Source organism: Dromaius novaehollandiae, chromosome 4, assembly GCF_036370855.1.
Source record: "Dromaius novaehollandiae isolate bDroNov1 chromosome 4, bDroNov1.hap1, whole genome shotgun sequence".
NCBI lineage: Eukaryota > Metazoa > Chordata > Aves > Casuariiformes > Dromaiidae > Dromaius > Dromaius novaehollandiae.
Window position 1 is genome coordinate 37,893,182 of NC_088101.1, and position 21,946 is coordinate 37,915,127.

General features: G+C 38.6%; 1 protein-coding gene across 6 annotated transcripts in view; it reads left to right on the forward strand.

Moving 5' to 3' along the window:
• Window positions 1-21,946, forward strand: part of ARHGAP10 (Rho GTPase activating protein 10) — a 150,360-nt gene that overhangs the window by 26,490 nt on the left and 101,924 nt on the right. For all 6 annotated transcript variants that reach the window (XM_026106359.2, XM_026106361.2, XM_064510799.1 and 3 more), the window contains 2 exons: window positions 15,438-15,533; window positions 15,618-15,679. In XM_026106359.2, coding sequence (XP_025962144.1) covers window positions 15,438-15,533; window positions 15,618-15,679 — 158 coding nt within the window. The remainder of the gene's footprint in view (window positions 1-15,437; window positions 15,534-15,617; window positions 15,680-21,946) is intronic.

The window sequence follows — 21,946 nt, forward strand, 5'->3', positions numbered from 1 at the left end:
TTTGATTGCATGGAAAATCTGAAGGAAGTGCCTCTTTCATTTTAGCCTGAGTTGTGGGTTTTCTTTTTTCCCTTGAGTGTGTGAAAAACAGGCTGTTGAAGGAGCCAGACTGAAAGACCTGATTTATGGAAAATTGGATAGCATACCTAGCTTATACTGTCAAATAACTCTGCCACTCCTGTATATGTTGAAATATGGTGATTAATTTTATTACCCAAGTTATATTTAGGTTTTTCTTCACTACTTAAGTTAATCTTATCTTATAGTTAATTTGTGTATTTTGATAAGGAGTTTTGATAAGTATTTGTTAAAGATTTTGCTTTTGCAACTGGAACCTATGTAGTGTAAAGTCTGTGAAAATCCAAGGGGTGTTGCAGTAGGAAAGTCACAAGCTTGTTTTACTTCAAATAAACAACAATGTTGAAGAGAAGGGAGAGGACTTAAACACAAAAAACCCAACCCCAGGATTAGGGTGTTCTTAATGTTTATAAGTACCTGTGCAGGAACAGTAGCCAGACTTTCCTGTGTACTTCTACATTCTTTCAGGAAGACATATCCTGCTCTGCCTCTCTGATTTTTCTTGTCACTTGTGGTTATTAGAGAGCTCTAAAAAAGAAGAAGGTGGTATCTTCTAGCATCTAGACTAATTCCTAGTTTATTTTTAATTATATTTTGGGAGCTAAATTTTTTCTCTCCAAAAGAGACCAGTAAGAATAGAGAAATAAAATTAGTATCTCTAAAACAGAGAGAGACTGCAAACTGTCACAGAAGGGTATGATAACAAGAGTGTCACACCATAGGTGTTGTGCTTAGATTCTTTAAAGTTTGTCTTAAATGTGGCTTTGTTGGGGCAGGGTTTTCTGCTGCCTCTCTTTCTGCACCAAGGACTCTGTGATCCTGCTGCTGTTACACTGAGATTTCTGGTTTGTAGGTTCTTCATATATGGTCAAATCATCCTGGTAATCCTTCTAGAGAGGATTGATTCAGTGACATGTGATTCAGTGACTCAAAGTGACTTTGCTTTTGAAAACAGTGTTTGTTTTTCTTAAGGTGTGTGGTATAGTGAAAAAGGGTAAAAATAAAAAAGATGTACCTGCATGTTTTTCCTTAACTATGATTTTTTTTCCTTGCAGAGATGAGCAATTTCTGTATAGCTGTCTTGTTACCTACATTTCTGTTTCAAAAGACACGGGCTGGTCCCTTGAGACTGAAACTCTGTGGATTTGTCTCAAGCCATAGGTTTAATAGTATTTAGGCATTGTCTCTTTAGCTGGATCCTCAGAAAACTAGTTGTATTCTAATTATTATTTTAAAGTCAATTTATGGAAGGACTATTTATACTGAAACATCTGCCTCCAAATTGCTGGTTGAATTTGTGTGCCTAACTGTGTAAACCACATGGTGCTTTGGTAAGTTGAATGACAATTTTACCTGGTAATATTTTTTTTCTTTTGTTGGTAATGTATTTTGGGGGATGTAGGGGACAACAACTTAGACTTCCCTATCAGCCTGGCATAATTTAGACCTAGTCAGGCAGTTTAACCCCACAATTGCCATAATCCTTCATATTTGGTGTCTTTTTAAAAGTTCTGGTTTCATTTGGTATAAAGGGTTGATAGTTAAATACTTTCATTTTTCCATCATCTTGCGTATTTTCTGCCTGCTTCCAAGCTCGATGTATGAATAAATAATCTGATTCAGAAGGCATGCATATTTATAGTTTTATGAGTAGCCAGTACAGTTTGTACCAGTGAGTGTTAGAACTTGAGCTATAAAGCCAGTACAGCTGAAGTGCAGAACAATAGACATGCAGAGTTTATATTACAGTTTAAGTTGAAGAATTAGTGTAGGACTGCTGAATATGCATCAGCCAAGCAGACCACCTTCTAGCCCAGGTGCTATTTGAGCCCAGCTGAACAATGGATTTTGTGAATTTTCCTAAAATGTCAGAGAGGAAATTCCTTGTTCTCCTGTTTTTCTTCTCCAAACCTCTCAAAGTGCTACTCCACTAAATGCTTTACTAGTTTGATGCAGCAAAGTGTGTTCAGTATAGGGTTTTTCATTGTTTCCATGATAACTGAAGTAGATGTTGTATTTGAAGTACTAAAGCATGTACTGCTAGCTGTGTGGCAGAGAGTAGCAATAAGCTCTTAATACATAATTTCGGCATAACGTTTCAAGTGATGAGTTCTGGTAAATGAAGTATTATTTCTCACTTTCTACCTCCCCAGAACAACTACAGTCTCTATGGGGCTGTGAATTAACAATAACAAAAAAGTAGATAATTTTAGTTTATAAAACCTCTAAGGTGATAGGCGCTGATAGTAGCTGTTTACACAGACTTTGTGGACAACATGCTGCAGACTGGCTCAGAGATGGTGCAGTTCTGCTTCCTTTAATAAACTGTAGCAGTTCTGTTTTGCTGCTGCTATTTACTGACACAGCAACTGTGGCATCAGTGAGGTTGCTGCTCTGATCTGTATGGCAGCCTGGAAGCTGGGTATCTTGATGGGCGGCATGTTGTAATTGTACTTTTCCTGTGCCAGAGAAATTGTTCAAGTACAACATGTGTATGGTGAAGTCCTGTGGGAGGGTGACAAGTGCTATTTCCCGTCGATGGGGCCCGAGACGTTGGGTGTTAGTCTGGGTACCAAGTAGAGCTGGAGGTGACTTTTCTTCTTGTACCGCACGTTCCCGGCAAGCTGCAGTTGTCCCGTAAAGGGACTTGTTCTGCACTGCTGAGCTGTGGTGCTGGGCAATGTTGATGATTAGTCTCCTGCTTATTCCCTGAGCTGTTTTGGTTTTAGGAGCTTTTCATAGGCATTGAACCTGAAGTCTTTTTCCTGCCTATTCATAAAAAGCCTTCAGAAGTGTTTTCTTTTGCTTTTAAACCAGCATTTCTCATGGTAGATTTGTTGGTGGTGCTTTTGCATAAACCCATTGCAAGATCAAGTGTGGTAGAAGGTGTGATATATTTCTTTTTTGTTTTAAACTGATTCTAGCTGATTTGGTTCTCGCTCTGTAGAACAAGTTCATGTGTGTACATGTTCATGCTATGTATAACTTCCTGTGTTGCACAGATACAGTATATTTACTGGTGAAAGCTGAAGTGTTTCCTCAGATTTTTGCCTATTTTATCATTCCTTATTTGTACTGTGGTAATTTCAAGCAACGTCATTGAAATTTGGGATTCATCTGTAAGTATTGTACATGTAACACAGATTGCCCCTGTTTAAACAGCTCCTCTTTTGAGGCTATTAGGCTGGTTGAATGTATTCTTGCATTTCATTTTGTTTTGCAAGGGAGGGAACACATGCTTGGATTTTTCCATTTGACAGTTTTTTCATTTGTGGCCAGTTGTAGGTCAGTTTTAGTCCTCCTCTACCCTCTTTTCCACTCCTTCCTTACTTCAACATACAGAGTGGCAGTCCTGGGCATCCTGAACGTGTTTGGGAGAACAAAGCAGAGTTGTGCATTCTTAAGTTGATGGTAAATGGAGGCAGAACTTGAATATAAACTGTTGGTGGGTCCAGGGAAGAGAGGCAATACAAAAACCAATACTTTTTTTTTAGAAACAAATCCTCTGAAGCTTAGTAATGTTTCAACCCCAGAAATGGTAATACAAACTTAAAAAAATGTGAAAGTTTTATAAAACACTCTTTTTTTTTTTTTTTGGAAATACTAACTTTGTTTTTTTTCTCGACTACCATGAGTGAGATTTGAGCAATATTGAACAACTGACTTCTGTACTCCTACACTATGTTCTAAAGTGTTCCTCATATCATGTAAGTGGTGAGAACAATCGTTCCTAGTTCAGGAAATATACTGTAGTTTGTGCGGGAGGTTGTTCATTGCCTTATGCAATATTGCTCAACTTATGCAAGAAACTGTGTTATCTTATCTCTGTTGAGAACACTTTATGTCAAAAATGCAAAGTTCTTAGTAATGCAGCTGTAACAGTTAGGTTATATATTAAAAAAAAAAAGTTATGCAGGCTAGTAATTTCATTCTCAAATTTTACATGTTAGTTAGGGATCAAAATAGCTTGATTATCTTCAAAACCAAGACAGTAAATTTAAGCTGATTCTTGTGTCAAAGCACCATAGGTATCCATTAGTATCAGTAATCTAAAAAAGATTCTTATTTTATATTTTTATTTTGTGTTATATATTGTAAGGCTTCCTTTTGCTTGAAAATAGAATGAAATATGAAAAATGCATTAGAAGACTAATCAAACAGCTACGCTGAGATGTTTTGGTTCCTCCTTATAAGATACATTGGTATAGCTGTGTGAGATTGCAAGGTGTTTCTTTTATACCACGTGCTCCTCATGGGTATATGGTGCCTGCTATTGACTGTCCTAAGTTGCTTTTGTTTGTTTGGTTTTATTTTTTGTTTTGATCATTTAGTGATCTTTAATTTGAGAACCAATTCCCACTGATGTCTGAACTGGAAACTCATTTTGGAAGAGTGTACGGAAATCCCAAGGCAGTGAGGCTTTCACATGCTTGGGTGCCAGTAATTTTAAGGGTGAAGGGTTTTTTGTTTGTATTGTTTTGTTTTGTGATGAGAGTTAGCAAGTTTGATTGTCTGTGTACATTTATTCTACATACATAGTAATATCCTGCAAATGATTCATTAGACTCATTTAAAATTCATAGAAGGATTAAGGGTTTTCTTTGCACATAGAGTTCAGTATTGTAGAATTATCCAGACTAGAGATGAGTAAGGTTCCGCTTTTGGGGACCATACTTCATAGTTGAATATGTAAATAAATATTTTCTGCCAAGCTCTGTTACAGGTTATTGATGGCAGGAGCAACCCCTTTATTCCCCTACCCAGGCAAACAAACCAGACTGATCAGAGAAGCTGGCAGGTGAAAGGTGCCTGCTGGAGCAGCAGGGACTTCCCGAGCAACCACCTAATGTGAGCAACAGTAGGAGCAGAGTAAGGGATGTGAGAGGCTTACGATTTACTTTCACAGTTCGTGTATCCCAGTGCTGTCTGCTGTTTTTATTCATTACAAGAATCCCATATTTGGTATAAGTATCTTTGAATATTCTTTGGTCTATATCCATGGCTTTGGTCTGACCTAATTAGAGGCTTCAGTTTCACTGTAGTTTAGCCTGATCCTGCTTGTACGAAAGCTAGCAGAAAAATTTTCTTTTGACACATAAATATTGTGATGGTTTATACTTAAAAAATCACATTTGACAGTTTTGGAAAAATGTGTAGTAAAACTTTTTTCTTATATTTGGGCATCTAGTTTAGCTATCCATTGCTATGCTGTCCAGTGCTGCTTCTGGAAATTATATATGACATAAGAAGTACAGCTGTGCTCCGTGCCATAGTTGCTGCCAGCTGTATCTCTGACAAAATTTCTTTCGCTTTGAATTCTGTTCCGCTTGAGAAATAAATCTGTACTATTTAAGGTCTTTCTCCGCCTACTGCAAGAATTTTGCTTGATTTTCATGACTCGTGTGAACAGGTAAAAATGGCGAAAATGTAACTCGTCTTCTGAGCCTTTCATGGTCTTACGGATGACAAAATATTTGGTATCTGTATCACAGAGCACTCTAATTATAAGTGTTCAGGAGTGTGGAGTGCGTGTTTGGACATGTTCTGTTGTCAAGAGATCACAGTATATTTTAAGTTTTCTTATGAGTTTTTGTCTACACATGCAAATATTCAGACAGGCAGTAATTCCTTACAAGTGACAATGTTTTGAGATGCCTGCCACTGGGAAGAGAGAAAACATGCATTTTGAATGACACTATTTCTTTTCTTTCTTTTTTTTCAACAAAGGTTTTCATGTTTAAAATTGACATTTTTGCAGACTTGCTATACAGCATCATAAAATATTTCAAACCGTCCCTTGAACAGTATATGTTTTTAAAGATGATAAAAACACTTGCTCCATTCATTAGGGAGGTGGCTACCAGCTCCCCTTGCGTTTTGGCTGCCTAACACTTCCCATTATGGAGTTTTCTTCAGACTTCTTTTTAACACTCCCATTGTTTGTAACAGATGGCTGGAGCTAAGTAGGCAAGCAGCTCTGTCTAGAAAAAGACATTGCATGAAATTCTGTTCAGGCTTCAGTTAGGTATAAACTGGGGGAAATGGCTATTTTCCTCCCCTGCTTGCTGCTATCGAGAAAAAAAACTTGCTGAACCTAATTTTGGGCTGTGAACACTCTGAGATTATGTTCACGCTGCGGCAGCAGATGTGGCATGTAAAATACCTGCAGGCTGGCGCATTTATTATGACCTTCGCAGCTGAGGATGAGCTGGGCTCCCCATGAGACTTTCTCAGCCACACTGAGTGTCAGTCACACGTGTGCTCTCTGGGGCAAGAGACTGCTGCTGCCAAACAGTTCGGTCAGTCCTGGTGCTTGGCAGGGGGGAATCGGTGTGCTCTGTTAGTGGTTCAAGTTCTCCTGCTGTGTTAATGTCATAACTTTATCTGAACACCATGAGTGAATTCTGATGACATAAGAAATCTGTTAGTTATTTGGATTTTGAAAAGTCAAGTGCTCTGAATGCAGAGAATACGTACTTTAAGACAATTTGTGAGAGGTTAATTCTGCACTGTCCATAGAGATGTTGATTGGGTGGGGTCCCCCCCCCCCCAACAGAAATCTCATGCAAGTTAGTGAATATAATGGTAAAATTGAGCTTCTGCCTAACAGTGAGCTGGTCTTCTCTTTTTCAATCAAAGTAACGTTTCAAGAAAATACTATTTTCTGTTTTGTAAGTGTTGTAGAGCCTGGGAAGGAAAGTTACACCTCAGAATTAAAACTTTTAGAATGCTGATTTTGGATAAGTATCTGTACAATAAACATATTTTTTTCCTACAATTCCTTACCGCCCCCCCGCCCCCCGGCGAGTTTCTCAGTTGAGGAGGATGTTCTCAGTTACCTAGCAGTATTTTTCATCCTTAAAGCAGTATGGTGTTCTGATTTACTTACTACTGAACACCCTTGCAAATCGTTTGCAAATCGTCCTTAAGATGTCATTAACTTCAGTGGGGATATAAATGGTTTGTGAAACAAGAATGTAGTCATCCTACAGGATGAATATGAGTAAAGAAACCACAAATAAATTCAGAAGGGCCTTCAAATCTGTGGAGTTTGACAAGACTTTGAATGGAGGCATACAGCATACTTAAGTTTCTGTTCCAGTCAGAGTTGTCTTATAAAAGACTAAGTGGGTTTTCAATTGCTGCTAGAAAATTCACAAATAAAACTCTAATCTCACCTCTTGAAATCATACAGTTTTAAATTAATCCTAATAAATCTTGGTCTCTAAAAGTGAATATTTTCACCTCATGTTTTCTGATTTAGTCACTCTTGGAAGACAATTACTAGATCAGTGCTATTTACAGAGCTGAGATACATAGAAAGTTTTACCAGTGAAAGCTTTGCTGGCGTGCAGATTCTGGCACGACCATTTTGGTACTATGTATTCACACTTACTGGTGCAGTGTTCTCTGTTGGGAACAGATTATATGTGCAACATGGGTGTCTGTCTTGCTACCATTTAGTGGAGTAAAACACAGGGAAACTTTTGCAGCAAATCCTGAAGCACTAGTGAATGTGGTAGGACATTCTCATAGTTTTCTCTATTGCAAATTCATTTTTCTTAGTCCTTATTTCCTGAGTTATTTCTTTGTTTGGTCTGTTTCATTGCCAGAGATATGGCGGTTGTAAGGATCAGGAAGGAGGTTATGATCCCTTTGAAGACAAACTTTCCTTTGTGGCACTCTGCAGTTACTTCCACCATAGTTACTTTTCCTTTCAGCAAAAAGTCTTTAGGACACAGGTCTTATGTCAGGGTGCTTGCAGGAGTGTTCCCTCGCCCATGAAGGCTGTGAGTTTATTGGCAGGATCATAGTGCCAGGGGTGCAGCAGCTCTTCTTCTTTGATGCATCATAAAGGACTTAAGCTGAGTTCCTGAAGAGCAGAACTGAAAAGATTTAATCGCCATCTGAGCTGGCAGAGTAGCGCACTTTTTTTTGTGAGAGCAGTTGGAGATGCCCTAGGAGAGTCTTATCTCCACCAAGAGACCGATGTGTGCCGTGCACAACATCTGTGACGCAAAGAAGGACGTGCCTTTGACAGGGTGGAGTAGGACTGGCTTTCAGATTTCAAAGAGCCTGATAAAAAAGCAAGTAACTAGAGCACCAAAAGGTGTGGTGCAGCTGAGGGAGAGTAAGAGTATGATTTGGCATTTTGCCCTTGCCCGCACAGATGTTACTTTGTGATATTGCATATACAGTAATTAACAAGTTAATTGGTTACTTCTTGTTGTGGGGGAATTGTGGAGTTTATACCCTTGTACTTGCAAATGTAGAAAGAAGAGAAATGAGTTAAGTCTGTTTTCACTCTTAAAAGTTGGAAAGCGAAACAAGGTAGATAGGAGACTGTGTTTTACATATTTATGCTGTAAATTTTATTTGGGAGAAAACAATAGTTTGAGACTATCTAGTCTGAAACGTTTTCATATTTGAAAATAGGAATATACTTTGCTAATATCCTGCTGTACAGCAGCAGAGATTTTACAGGCTTTGTTAACTAGTCCGTTTTGATTAATGTGGAGAATGATGTTGCTTATGCTAGAATATAGGATCATACATTTGAAAGAAGGACAATCATAACATATGATAAAAGTAACCTGCTACACAGAAGTCTTGCAAAAATCAGGTGGTTGTCTTTCAAAAGAAGTGGGGAGAAGGTTAGAATGTGTCTGTCATGCCATTTGGATGTGGCTAGTTCAGGTATCAGAAGCTGCATTCAGTTAGTGAAATCACCTGCCCAAGCAAAATAGCCCACTTTTACTTGCAGCACCCCAATTCCTGACCCCAAGATGCAATAAAATTGGTCATAGGAACTATCAAATACTGTGCAAGAAACATCTAAGACCAGTCACCTCCTAACAGAGGCACTGTTCTGAGGAACAGGATTTATTTCTGTATTTTTTCCAGTATTCAGTTTTCTTTGTTTTTCTTATTCTGGACAACAACAACTTTTTTCTTTCTTTTTTTGGCTTCTAGCCTTTCACTTCCTGTTGCTATGAGTTGGGAAAATCATGACATGTTTGGATATTTAGTGTAGCAGAGGAAAAATTTCTGTTCCTGTGACTGACTAGTTAAAATGAAAAATTCCATTACGGATTAAGATGCCTAGAGTTGTTATTCACTTCTTGTATTTGCATACAGATTACCTTAAGGTTATTAACTTTGTTTCCACTCTGCTGTTTTCTTTTTCAGTTTGCTGAAATGGAAAGCTTTTTTCTTTTTCTTTTTTGTAACCAAAAAGCCCTCCATGTTAATATTTGAAAGATTGTTTTCCGAAAATACTGACACTTGGTTTTGCTGGCAGTTCCTCTGTTATGTTTTGAAGAATTAAGTCTCTTATTTGCATGTGTGTGTGTCTGCAAACTTGATCTAGAGTAATTTCATTATACACCAAATATTTGACGGGTTTTTAGTAAATGATAAACACATTTTAACTGAGGTATAGTTGGCTGATATAATTACTCTTTGTAAGAAGTGACAGAATGTGGCAGAGTAAAAATAAAGATAAAAATCCTCAAAAATAACAGTGACTACAAGACAACATACTGAAGAGTTGCTTTTTGTGTTAGTGCTGTTCCTCCTGTGTGTTAGATGAAGTAGAGGTTCTTCAGGGGGCTAGCGGGAAGTTTACAGGACAAGATCAAATAAATTAGCTTGCTATTCCTGGCAAAAGGCATTGTTTTATTATTATCTGTACCTCTGTTTACGTTGTAGATGTGCTAGTTAGGATTACATGGTGAAGTCAAAGGAGACTGCGAAAGGAGACAAGTGGGACATGAAAAATGGAGGAGTTCGTGTAATTCCAGTGGGATTGCCAAGGGGGGTTCGTGATAACAGGGGAAGCTGTCGGCTGAAAAAAGTGCTTAAAGTGCTTAATTGATTTGTGCTAGCGGATTTGTCTCAGCCCTGAGCATACAGCCACAGAGGGTCAGTCCCAGTGCAGTGGTGACTGTCTGGGGGACTGGCTGGACGGGTGTCTCTGCCATGGGCATGGTAGCAGAATGCTGTATTGCTACTCGATTTAAACTGAAACAAAGTAGTGGTGTGGTTTTTGTTACTTGTTTTAAAGGCAAAGGATGGTCAAAATATGCTGACCTGTATTACACTGCAGAAGAAGCTGTGAGTTACTTGGCAAGTCAGTAGCCAATTGTTTTTTAATCCTCACACCTGAATTCACTAAACTTTCAGAAACTCCTGAATTGCAATGGGTAACATATTTTTAAAATGAGACTTTAGGAACTTTTTGGCTCTTGAACTTCCATTCCGTCATTTGGAGGGGAATAAATAGGGCATATTTTAGCTTTATTGTCATTTTCTTCTATTTCAATGACTCTTTCAAAATACATATCAGATAAAATTAATAGTACAAAGTTTATTTAATTTTGGAGAGTTGGAACATGTTACAGCTCTTAAGAACCTGCTGCACAGCTTCCATCTGCTAAGTTGATAAGTAAATCCTGTTTATCCATATTACTAAGTCAATAACTAAATCCTGTTCATACACTCATTGTGGATTACATTAGATTCATTGTCCACCTTGTTGAAGGGGACACAGAGAAGAAAGACAGAGTTGCTTTTGTAAGCACTGAGATGATGCATTTGTCTTGTACAGAATATGGTAGAAGTACCTATTGCACCTCTTGGACAAAGTATTTGGGAGTGCTCCATTCCATCTAAAAGACAGACTTAGTAGTTAAATTTAAGTATTTGTTAACCTTTTAGCTTTTGAGGAGAATGTTATCGAAGGAGACCAGAGCAATTTTAACCCACATTAAATAAAGCCTCTGTAAATTTGTCATTTCCAGAACATGCCTTCTAGTTTCAATAAGATTTGTTGTTAGAGAGGAGAAATGGAAAGGCAATTCCAGTTCTTTTCAAAGAATTGTCTTAATACCGTAAATCTGAAGCTTGATGTAGAAATCTGTGCTTTCTAGAGAAGAATATTAACACTAATTAAAAGGGGCTGTTGTAATCAATTTTAGATAATTCTACTGTCATGTAAAAGAGATTTAGGATAGTTCTAGGAAAGAATATTGCCTTGCTTCATGCAGCAGCTTGGGTGGTTAACACTGAAGTTAATACTGACCTTAGAGTAAAGGGAGTGATTGGAGTCTGGTGCTGTTAAGTGAGGATTGGCCACTGCCTAGCAACTAATGTCACATTCACTGGCTCAGTTCAGATAAGACACAAAAATATTTTCCACCAAATCCAAATGGAAAAGTATAAACGTATTTGTGCAGGGCCCGTGCAGTGTAATTGGCGCAGGATGTTTGGTGTAGAGCTGACACAGGTGCCTGTTACAGACGTGTCGCAAAACTGAGTCTGGGAGCTGGAAGCCTTTTCTATTTGTTCTGGTCTTTTGTTTGTTTGTTTTTGTGGTTTTTTTCAGCAGTTAGATCCAGACATGAAAAGAATACAATGTTCTGATACAAACACTAACAAAGAGAGAAAATTGAAAGCCCTTGAGTCCGTTTTCCCTCCCTCCCTTCCCTCTTTGGAAGTGTATCTTCTTTCTTTCTCTTCAGTCTTTTCATATCAGAACATTGAGCAGATACTTGGTTTCTTTTATTGTTTTAAGAATGTGAGTCTTTGAAATGACTCTGCAATATGAGTTTGCAAGGATGAGATTTTATTCAAGGTGAGTCTTAGGTTGATATTTTAACGTTTGTTCTTGAATGCCCTGTTCTGTCCCCTCAGATAGTAGTGGCAGCTTTCAAGAAGCAACAACCCTATTACCAATTCCCTTATCTTTCTATTTGGTGTGAAAGTGTTTGAATGAGGAAGTTACAGGGAACAAAATAATTGCTTTCTGGCTTCCCAAATTCTCACCATCTTTTTCAGTTGAATACAGCACTATCCTTTGAGTGAAGTACTGCTAAACAGAGAAATGGCTGTGCTATTTGATCTATATTGTATTCATGTATTGTGTTATTGCACGTAGCTGGAATCTGTGTATGTTCATGGTTCTGTTGTATAGCACGTAGTGGTCTTGCAAGCTCTGATGCTGATATGGAATCATCAGCGCTGAGATGTATCTATGGGTATCAGTTCAATATTTTTGCTGCAGTAAAGTTCTAACACAGAACGGAAGAGAACTAAGTTACATCTATGAAACATAACTTTTGATTCAAATGCCATGTGTCTTTGCTTAATAACGCATTGGTAAGAGAGCGTGCTACTTATGATGGTGTCAGCATGTAGGGTTTTTTATAGAGTTTTATAAATACTTATAATTATGTGAAAATCTATGCATATACTGTAGGATTTGTGGAACTTGCAAGGATAAAAAGCCTGGAACGGTTTCTTGCTGTTTGCCCCACAGCAGAAGGTTTGCCTGCAGACAGTCTCAGGTGTTGTCTCTTTGGCCATGGCTTGTCAAACAAAAGAAAATACACCACAAAATTATGTTACCTTTTTGAGTCTAGCTGTCATCTTCCTCATCTCTTTCTCTTTCTTTCTTTTTCTGTAGCTGCTCGAGTTCAGTAATCTTGCTTTGCCCTTTTGAGAAAGATTTCCTCCATCTCTATTTGGTACTCACTTTTGTCTCTTTTAGTTTACAAAGAGACAGACCAGAGCTTTTTCCATGCTTGAGCATAGCTAGGCACCAGTGGTGGTCTTCAGCAAGGTGCCAGTTTTATGTTAGACTGGTGCTACTTTGGCATCAGGAATGAAACAGAGTATCAACTTAAATAGAAATTTAGGCAAAATGCTGCATGATAAATAAAATATCTGAGGATGAATATTGTGGTTAAAATCTGCCAAGTAAGCAAGATTAAAAGTGTCTTTATTTTGGCAACACTTAGGGCTTTAATTGCAGCAGTCTGTTGAACCAAATGACCAAGTTGTTCTTCCTCTGGTCAGAAGGCTTTTTGATGGTCAGCCTTTTCTTGGAAATGCTAACACATTTTATAATCAGGTGGTTTGTTTCTTTCCCAGTTACATCTTGTAACATGTGATTGTTGTTTCTTTGCTCCAATCACTTTTCTCTGTTGAAACTGCTGAGTTCTTAAAATCAGTCAGGAAGTCTCTTCATTTTTCAATATTTTTTCTTCTAGGTGTTGGTTCAGGAGCCAGGTACCTGTGGCTTCCTCTGACCCATCAGGTCATTTTTCTGCCTCCCAAAAAAGCTTCTGGAAATGCTTTCCAAAATTTTGTCTGGAACATTTCTTAAAGGTCACAGAGTTGGTTTGAGGAAAGGCATTGCCAGTAGTTACTGCTTGTGACTGCTTACCTAACCCTTCCATCAGTAATTTACAATCCCCTAGCAGACTCAGTAAAAAGAAATGCATGTGGCTTTCTGATCCTGTGAGAAGCTGAGTGCTTTGATTCAGCTCCTTGTCCCTTGGATAAGCCCAAAGACACTGTGTTTTGCTCTGTAAGAGTTGGGGTGCGGCCGCAGGTTCTGCCTGCTGTCACTGGCAGCTGAGAGGCAGCCCGTAATGGAGCGGTGGGGCGTGCTGCTGGCTCAGGTGGCTCACGCAGCTCAGCCAAGGCTTGCGAAAGCCCACTGCCCGTTTTTGTCTTCTTGCAGCCCGTGATGGGGGCGGGGCAGAGGTGCGTGCATGCATGAGGTAGTGTGCACCTTCTTTTTAGCCTTTGTCTTACTCAACATTGTTTGAACACTTCACCTTTATAAGCAGGAGGAAAGTGGAGTAGGCACTTCTAGCATGGGGCTAGTTCTCATACGACAGGGCTTTGGTACGACATTATGAGATTCAAGAAAATTTAAACGAGTGTTGGAGAATGGGTGTTCTCCCAGAAACTCTTGACTTGTTTCCTGGCTCACAAATAAGCATAACATTAGATGTTTAAGAAACTCGCTATGTGCAATTTTTCAGCTTTTCACAGCCAGCAGCATTTGTTTCTTGTGCTCTCTACTTTATTAAAATCTTTTTAGCCCACAAGGCATTTGATTTAAAATATTAATATTTCCTTTTGTATGGGAATTATTTTGCTTATTTGTCCTTCTTTCTCTAACCCTTTGCACCATCTTGCTGCTCATATGTTGAGAGGTGCATGCACGGGTTTTAGAGCCAGTTGCAGAAAGGAGGAGAATACATAGCAGTAGGATCTCACAGGGAACAGCACTGTTACACAGGAGGTGAGAGAAGAACTAATAAGAAATGGATGACGAGAAGGAAATGTGGCACGAGGAGGATCAGAAACCTTTTTTCAGTTTAGGTTGTGCCTTGCTGTTCATAGAGTATTTGTGATTTATCCTTTAAGTCATTGAACTGAACTTTCAGTGTAATATTTTATGTCAAAGTTGTACTGAATGTATTGGATGCAGGATTTGACGGAAAGTTGTAAAAAAGTTTGTAGTCTTTCAGTTCTAGTTAATATTAAAGAACAAAATGCTTAGCTGGTGCTCTGGAGGAGTTGTTCTTAGCCCTTCAGAACTGCATGTGATAACAGAGATTATAGATTAACCAAATATATCCAATTTTTCCTTAACCTTCTCTGACAACAAAAATGTGAGTAAAACCTTTACTACTAGGTAGGAATGTACCAGGACATGCATCTTTTTTTCTGTTGAGCCCTTCCTTCCTTCCAGAACTCATGACATTCCTAACCTGTACATGTCAGCACAACAGCAAAGTGTGTGTACACTGCTTATTTACAGTGCTATAAATCCTAATAAGGGTTTATAATGATGATATTGTGGCTGAATGTAGAATCTGATTACTTCCTGAGGGATGTAGTTTGTAGCCCTCTGACCCCAAGCTGTCAAACACTAATAGGTAAAAAATGGTGGAGGAAAATGAGTTAGGAATATTGCAGAACTGTTATTATACAAAATGAGTTATAATGCTGTTTATTTAAGTTGGACAGATTTTTGACATGGTTGAAATTATGGAATTTCCAGTTCTAGTGCAATGATTTGTTGAAGTATGGTTTATAAATAAACTTTTACTCACAGAGCTACCTTTATAAAGTATACAGTATAGAAAATACTAAGATAGGTGTTTGTGCTGTCAGATATCCTGGTGAATTTTGGTTAGCAGAATATCCTTTTGCTGGCACAACTCAGCCACTCTGTGTTGTGGCTTAAACTTTTGTAGTTGCAGGTCTGTTGCTACGCCCTGTGCCCTATCTTGTAGGATAGTGAAGCGTAACGTCTAATACTGTACACGTGATTGCACTTGATTTGTAACCTAAAGCCCTGTATAAAGAAACCTGTGTGACAGATTCCCAAAAGAGAGACCAGAAGAGGGTTAGACAACACAGGATGTTTTGTAGTGTTCTTAGGCAGACCAGTGTTAAGAGTTTCTCATTAAAGTTGATTATGGTGAGGGCAGAAGGATCTTCCAGCCTTCTTAAAATGATTCTCTAATCTTAAATCTGTGTTCTGTTCTTTGCAGACCTCTCAGCAGCCCAGAGGAAATTTGCCCACTCTCTGAGAGACTTTAAATTTGAATTCATTGGTGATGCAGAGACAGATGATGAACGATACATAGGTAGGTAAGAAGTGAGTAGTAATGGCTATATTTTGGTATGCCACCCTAAAATGTGACTAAACTGTTTCTGGTTTTGTGTTACAGATGCATCACTTCATGAGTTTTCAAACTTTTTAAAAAATCTGGAAGAACAAAGAGAAATTTTGGTGAGTTGCAATAAAAATTTAAATAAGCTGTGCATATAGTAAGGAATAAGATGCGAACCAGTTAATGTTGCTTACTGTTATGTTAGCCAGCAACCTGTTGATATCAGTAATTTATTGAAAGCTCTTATTGTGCAGCTGCTGATTCTGTAGTCTAAAGTTACAGACAACAGCTACTTGCTGAAGTGAAAAGCTGTTGTGGTAAAGACAATAACTATAACTTGGTTTAAAATGGTAGTGCCCAGATGAGTGGTGGTTGGGGGAAGGGGAAAACCAGCATAAATTTGTTTACCAGTTACAAAATTAAAAAAGCATGATGAAAGCCATACAATACTGTAGGATGACTCCCAAGGTTGGGAAATTAGCAAACTTTGGATCCAGGATCTCTGTGGCTCCAGCTTCAAGACTTTTGTGGGTTTGGCCTGCAATCTGCTGGTTGGATGCAGTAGCAGATTTACAAACCTTTTCTTTGTAGGTGAGCTATCTGGTGGAGAGCTATGTATGCAAACATTTAGTTACTCTGTTGTGTAGAAGGGAGTGTTCTTCATTCCCCTATCTGTGCTTGCTTAGGATTTTAGTATAATCTTGGTCAAGATGGCTGCGTGTAGACTATGGGCTGAGAGCTCTGCAGTACACCTTGCTATCTTGATTCCTTTAGTTGCCCAAAGGATGGGAGGGTACTTTCTGCATTGCACTGTGGTTCCCCTCTGAAGCTGTGTGGGCAGGTTTCCTTTCAGAGGTGGGATTCACAGAGCAGAGGATGTATACCTGATTTTCTCCCGATGTGCAATCAGGTCCTGCATCTGGGAAATTCTCCTAGATCTGCCTAGATAGCAATTATGTTCCCCAGTATTTGCCTTGTAACTGTATCTTTATCTGCCTGGAAGTCAGTAACTGCTTGGCATTGTTGAGAGGAAACTGAGACTAATCTGTGTTCTGGGCTCCTGTCTGGCAGAAGCTTTGGCTGCCGTGTGGGAGTACATAGATAAGTGAGAAAGGAACTGGTGAACAATTTTAATTTACATTTACCTCTCTAGCAGTCCTCAGCCCAGTGATAGTTATGGTTCCTTGAGTGTGCAGTGTTATGTCTTGGTATGTTATTCTGATATGGAACCATGTTTAGGTTGGAATTGGGGCCTGTGAATCGTGTGCGTTCTTCCTTGTGAATTGCTCGAGAATACTCTTCCATGTGAAACAATTTTTCAGGATCTTGAGTTGCTTTGTCAAGTTGTAGGGATTTGATTAAGTATCCTCGACCTTCCCCTAAGTGTAGTGTTTACTCTGCCTTTTCCTGCCATCCATACCTGTATTTTAGCAGTTGCATACATCTAATAAGTAAAAGCCTGGGAGATTTTATGATGAAAAATACTTCGCAGACTGTCACATTATTTTCCACTTTGTATTTTGATCTCAGGTTTTTGAGAGAGGTCAGCTTTGGGACTTAAGAATCATGTAGCACATTTCATTGACTATATCAGTGGATCTTCGGTAGTGATAACAAATTACCAACACACTAGGTTATGTGGAATCCACTGTTGTCTGTATGGTAAAACACTTCTGTTTTTCTGACTGAATGCCATAAAACAGTACTACTTATTGTTTTGGTATGCTGCCCATGCTTACACATAAGGCATTATCACACTAAAAGCTTATTTATGCCAATTCCTTAATAAGAAAAGTATGAAACGCAGTATCTGTTAAAACAGCGACAAAGTTTGAAAAGCTGGGCAAAATCCTTGCGAGGCAAACATTTAATTCTAAACAGAAGCAGAATATATTGAGTTGCATGATCTGTGGCCTTTTCATTGCATCTGCAGTCTTGCAAATGTTATGCATCATTCTTAGATTGAGTAAATAAAACAGTGGGCTTAAGTCTCTGCAGATGTTATTGTGTGGTGATAGGTAAGGTTCATTTTTAAGGGCTGCTGCTCTGACTTCTTGTTTTGACTTCTCAGTGGATGTTTCAACAGTGGCAAGAGCTCTGTGGCTCCATGGAGAATATTTGGGCATGTTGCATTCATGAATGTTTGGCATCAGAGATCCAAAGCCTTTCAGTTAAGATGCAAAGTTTATAGTAGAAATTTTTTCAAAAGCGTTTGCAGTCTTCTTTATGTAAGCAGTATATTGAGCGTTTTCCCCCTTGTCATTCTGAAGGTGACTTGAAGGTTTCTGACTGATGACTTCAGTTTCAGTGCAGGGAATTGCTCATAAGAAATTACAGTCACATAAAATAAACTTTAATTAATAATTATGAAACTTAAGGCATTTCAGATTTGCTGTGCATTTTAATTTTTGGATATGCAAGAAAAGAGATAATTGTTCATAACCATATGTTAAATGAAACAAATTCATACTTAAAATACATTCTAAACTCTAATGGAATGCTCAGCAACTACACTCCTCATGGTTTTCAGAAATTATTGTGTGCTGAATCCATTGTCCGTAAAACTTTCTATTGGGGTTTGCCATAAATTTACTTGTTTGGCAAATATTTGGTTGGTGGATATTTAATAATTTCCTTCGTATGTTCGAGTCCTGTGTTCAGTGGCTTTTCTGTTTCTCCCATCCCCCTCAAAGGCTGCTAAAGTTATATCCCAACTGTCAAAGGATTTAGTGGGCTTGTGAAAAGGGAAGTAGGCATTAATCCAAACATTCCATTGAACTGTTACAGGGTGGCTGAGATAAAAACAATTTGTGCTTTTCCATAGCTCTGAAGCTTGGTGACATCTCCCCGGGCAGATAGGAAATAGGTCATTTTGTCCCTGAGGATATTCTGGAAGTGATGATGATGATTATTATTATTTTGTGTGTTAAAATGAATGGAATCCTAGGGCTTACATTCTTCTCCTGTGATATGAGTGTCGTGGAAGTGCAGGGCCAAAAGGGGACTTCAGAAGGGCATGTGGATGGGAAGATAGTGATGCTGTAAGGCCTAGAACAAGCACCAACATGGTGACACTAAGATGCTCAGTCCCTCTGTCCAGATATTTTCCTGCTTGTCAGGGAAAATACCAAGCTTCCTTCCCACCCCTGGCTTTCCTAACTGCAGTAGTGGATTTGACTCTTGTGGTCAGAACAACAGGTTTTTGGTTTGTTGTCCTGATTTCACTGCAGTAATCAAGTATAGGGCTGCCTACTAAGTACCCCCAGACAGAACTGAACATATGATTTGCATGCGATTATTGTCCCTTTTCCCTCCTCCTTGACCCTTCCTTTCACTGCCTTTGTAGCTCCCTTTCCCCACTCCTGTTTCCTCCCAAATAAACAACCTTCCCCTAATCTGTTTTCCCTATTGGTTCTAATTTTGCTATATCCATACCCAAATGTGATATTTCTGATACTATTCCATCAGTGATCTCAGCATTGTAGGTTACTACTCGTGCAGGCACCCAGACTCTGCTGGCTTTGCATGGTCCCTCAGAGGTCTCCAGCACTCCCCTTCTGTTATCCCTGGAGTTCAGCTGTTTCTCACATAACTTCCTTTTAAAGACTTTTGAAGTCTAGTCATCCTTCACAGCGCTATCTGTAACTTTTGTCAGCTTCTCACATTGCTATTGGCTGTATCCAGCAATTTCTTGTGTCGTGTCCGGTAGTTTCTCATGTCCTGTTCAATTAGCTTACCCCCAGGCCAGAGCCTAGTTAGTTGGCTGCATTTGCCTGCAGCCCTAACTGGGCTGATTTGAGACAAGGTCATGTATACCTAGACTAACCCTGAGAAATGCCTGTCTAACCCATTCTTTTAAAAAAAATATCTAGGGACCGGGCTTTCTCTAGTTTACTCCAATGTTCAGTTATTCCTCTGTTTTTCCCCTCATATCCAAACTAAGTCTACTTTACTGCAAAATTAACTGATTGGGTTTTTTTGTCATTTGCCACAGTAGTCATGCAGTAAACGGATGACTTTTCCTGCATAGCAGTATTTTCATGTTTTGGAAGACTATCACACTTTGAAAGTGGTGTTTTGCCTCCATATTTCTCCTTATTTGATTTCATTACAGTGTTTAGACCATCTCTTTTCTATATCAAAATTATTTTTTAAACTGCTCTCTGAAGCACTGACATTTTCGCTTGGATTTGTGTCACTCCATATGTACGTTAGTCTGGTGGACTTATTGGTAAGTCACATCATAAGTTGTTAATGAAAAATAGATCATGTAGGAACCTGGGTTCTAGTTTCCTGAATGATGGAAAACCAGATCCATCAGGGATCTTGGCTGAAAGGTCCTCTCAGCTGAACAGCTATTTTTCAGGGTACTTTTGCAACCAGGGTGTTGTGTTTTCATTTTTTCCTATGGTTTGTTTGTCTAGACCAGGTCCCCACACTGGCTTTTGAGAATGTCGTGTGGTCAGCATCAAAGGAAATTAGATGTTGTTCTTGACAAACCCAGTGTAGCTTTTAATCGTTTCTAGTGTGCACCAGGACTTTTGAGTACCAGATTTGGGATTTCTGATTTGTAACTTTCTCAGTTTGTAGCTCAGTCTCTTATTTGCAGTTTTCCAATTTTCTGTGACCTTGCCCCGTCTCCCTTTAGTCTGCTTTGTTGAGTTCTTCAGCTGCTCTAAAGCAAAGCCCCTTCTGGCTTGAATGCATCTAATTCTTCAGTTGTTTAACATAAGAATATATCTAATTATTTTTCATAAATTCCTACCCTATTAAACATCCCATTTTTGTCCCCCTTTGTTACATAGTTTATTATAATTAACAGAGATTTTTCCTTTGTGAAGACTATCAAAATCTACTGTTTCCTTAGAGTCAACTGTTTCGGTCTTTTTACTCTCCTTCCAGTTAAATAATGGATTTGTATTTTCCTTTCTGTTTCTCTTCTGAAGTATCTAAAAATCCCCTTTTCCATGTTGTTTTCCATGCCCCTTGCCGAATAAAGTATGTTTATGCCTTAGCCTGTCAAATTACATCCCTAAATGCTAATGTTTGTCCTTTTTATGCCATCGCCTTTCACTTTCTGTAGGATTTGTGATACAGTTCTGTTCACCTTTGTATGTTTTCTGTCACTTCTCCAGGGTAAGATAGTTCACTGTGTTACTTCAGTATGATCTCTTTTATTTTCTGCTACATTTTTGGCATACTTTTATTCCTCCTGATATTTTCATAGGAATGATTCTGCCTTCTGATTTTTTGAGGTAACCTTTAAAAAAAAAAAAAGAGAGAGAGAGAGAAAGTCAGGTTTTTTTAACTATAGTTTTTTTTCCCTTTCCTTTTCTTAAAACTGCTTGCAGTCCTTTCTGCTCAAAAGTACTTTTGCATTCTTAGCCAGTTCCACCCGTTTGTCAGAATCAAATTTAAAATGCCTTTTCTACAACATGCATTTTATGAAAGAAAAATTAATCCCAGCATGTATCAGGAGCATGAGAAACTGTATGTTTCTGTATGTCTTTCTTTAAAGAAATATCTCAGCAAAGTCTCTATTTTTTTCTTCTTTCCTCCTCTGTTACCTCCAGGGTTCTATTAAACAAAACAAACACAGGGTTTTCCCCAGGTGTTGGTCCCCAGTTTTAAAGCAGCTGTTAAGTTTCAAAGTCTTGCACTCGAAAGGTTTAAGGCAGAATTAAAATATGTGCAAAGTGGAGCAGCTCCCTTACACTTATCTCTTATGATCAAGTATTTAAGTACATGAGTGTTTATCTCTCAAGTTAAGTACTTGCTCAACACACAGTATTCATGAATAGCTTATCTTTACTTTTCATTCAGTAACTCTCTGCATTTAGTTTACACTATTTCTGCTCTGCTGTGAAGACATAATTATTAATTTCCTTGAACTTTTCTTTGGTGCTCATCACATGGGTATTCAAGGGTTCATAGGTCTTGCTGTATCTTCACAATACTCTTAAGCCTGTGTGAGGGAGCAATTACTTTACTCACTGATTTAGTTGAAAAGTACCTTTTAGTATTGGATGCCCAGTAGAAGATGCATGGGATATGCTTAATAAGAGTTCATGGCATTACATAGTACTCTGTATGTTCATAACACAGCTCCTGTTAAGTCCACTGACAGTGCAGAGTTCTATAAACAATCCAAGTGCTAAAAGCATCTGTCAAGAGAGTGAAAAATACATGATCAGGGACCACTTCTGAGAAATGTGGTTGCCAGCAACCTATTGAACATCTCAGGTGGAGAGTTTTGAACATCTCAGATACAGATAGAAGTGCAGATAAAACTCAGTTTTTCCCAGGCAGCATTTGATTACCTTAAACACAGGACCCAGATCCTTCTTTCCCTTCCTGCAAATTGTCCCATTTGATAAAACATTTTC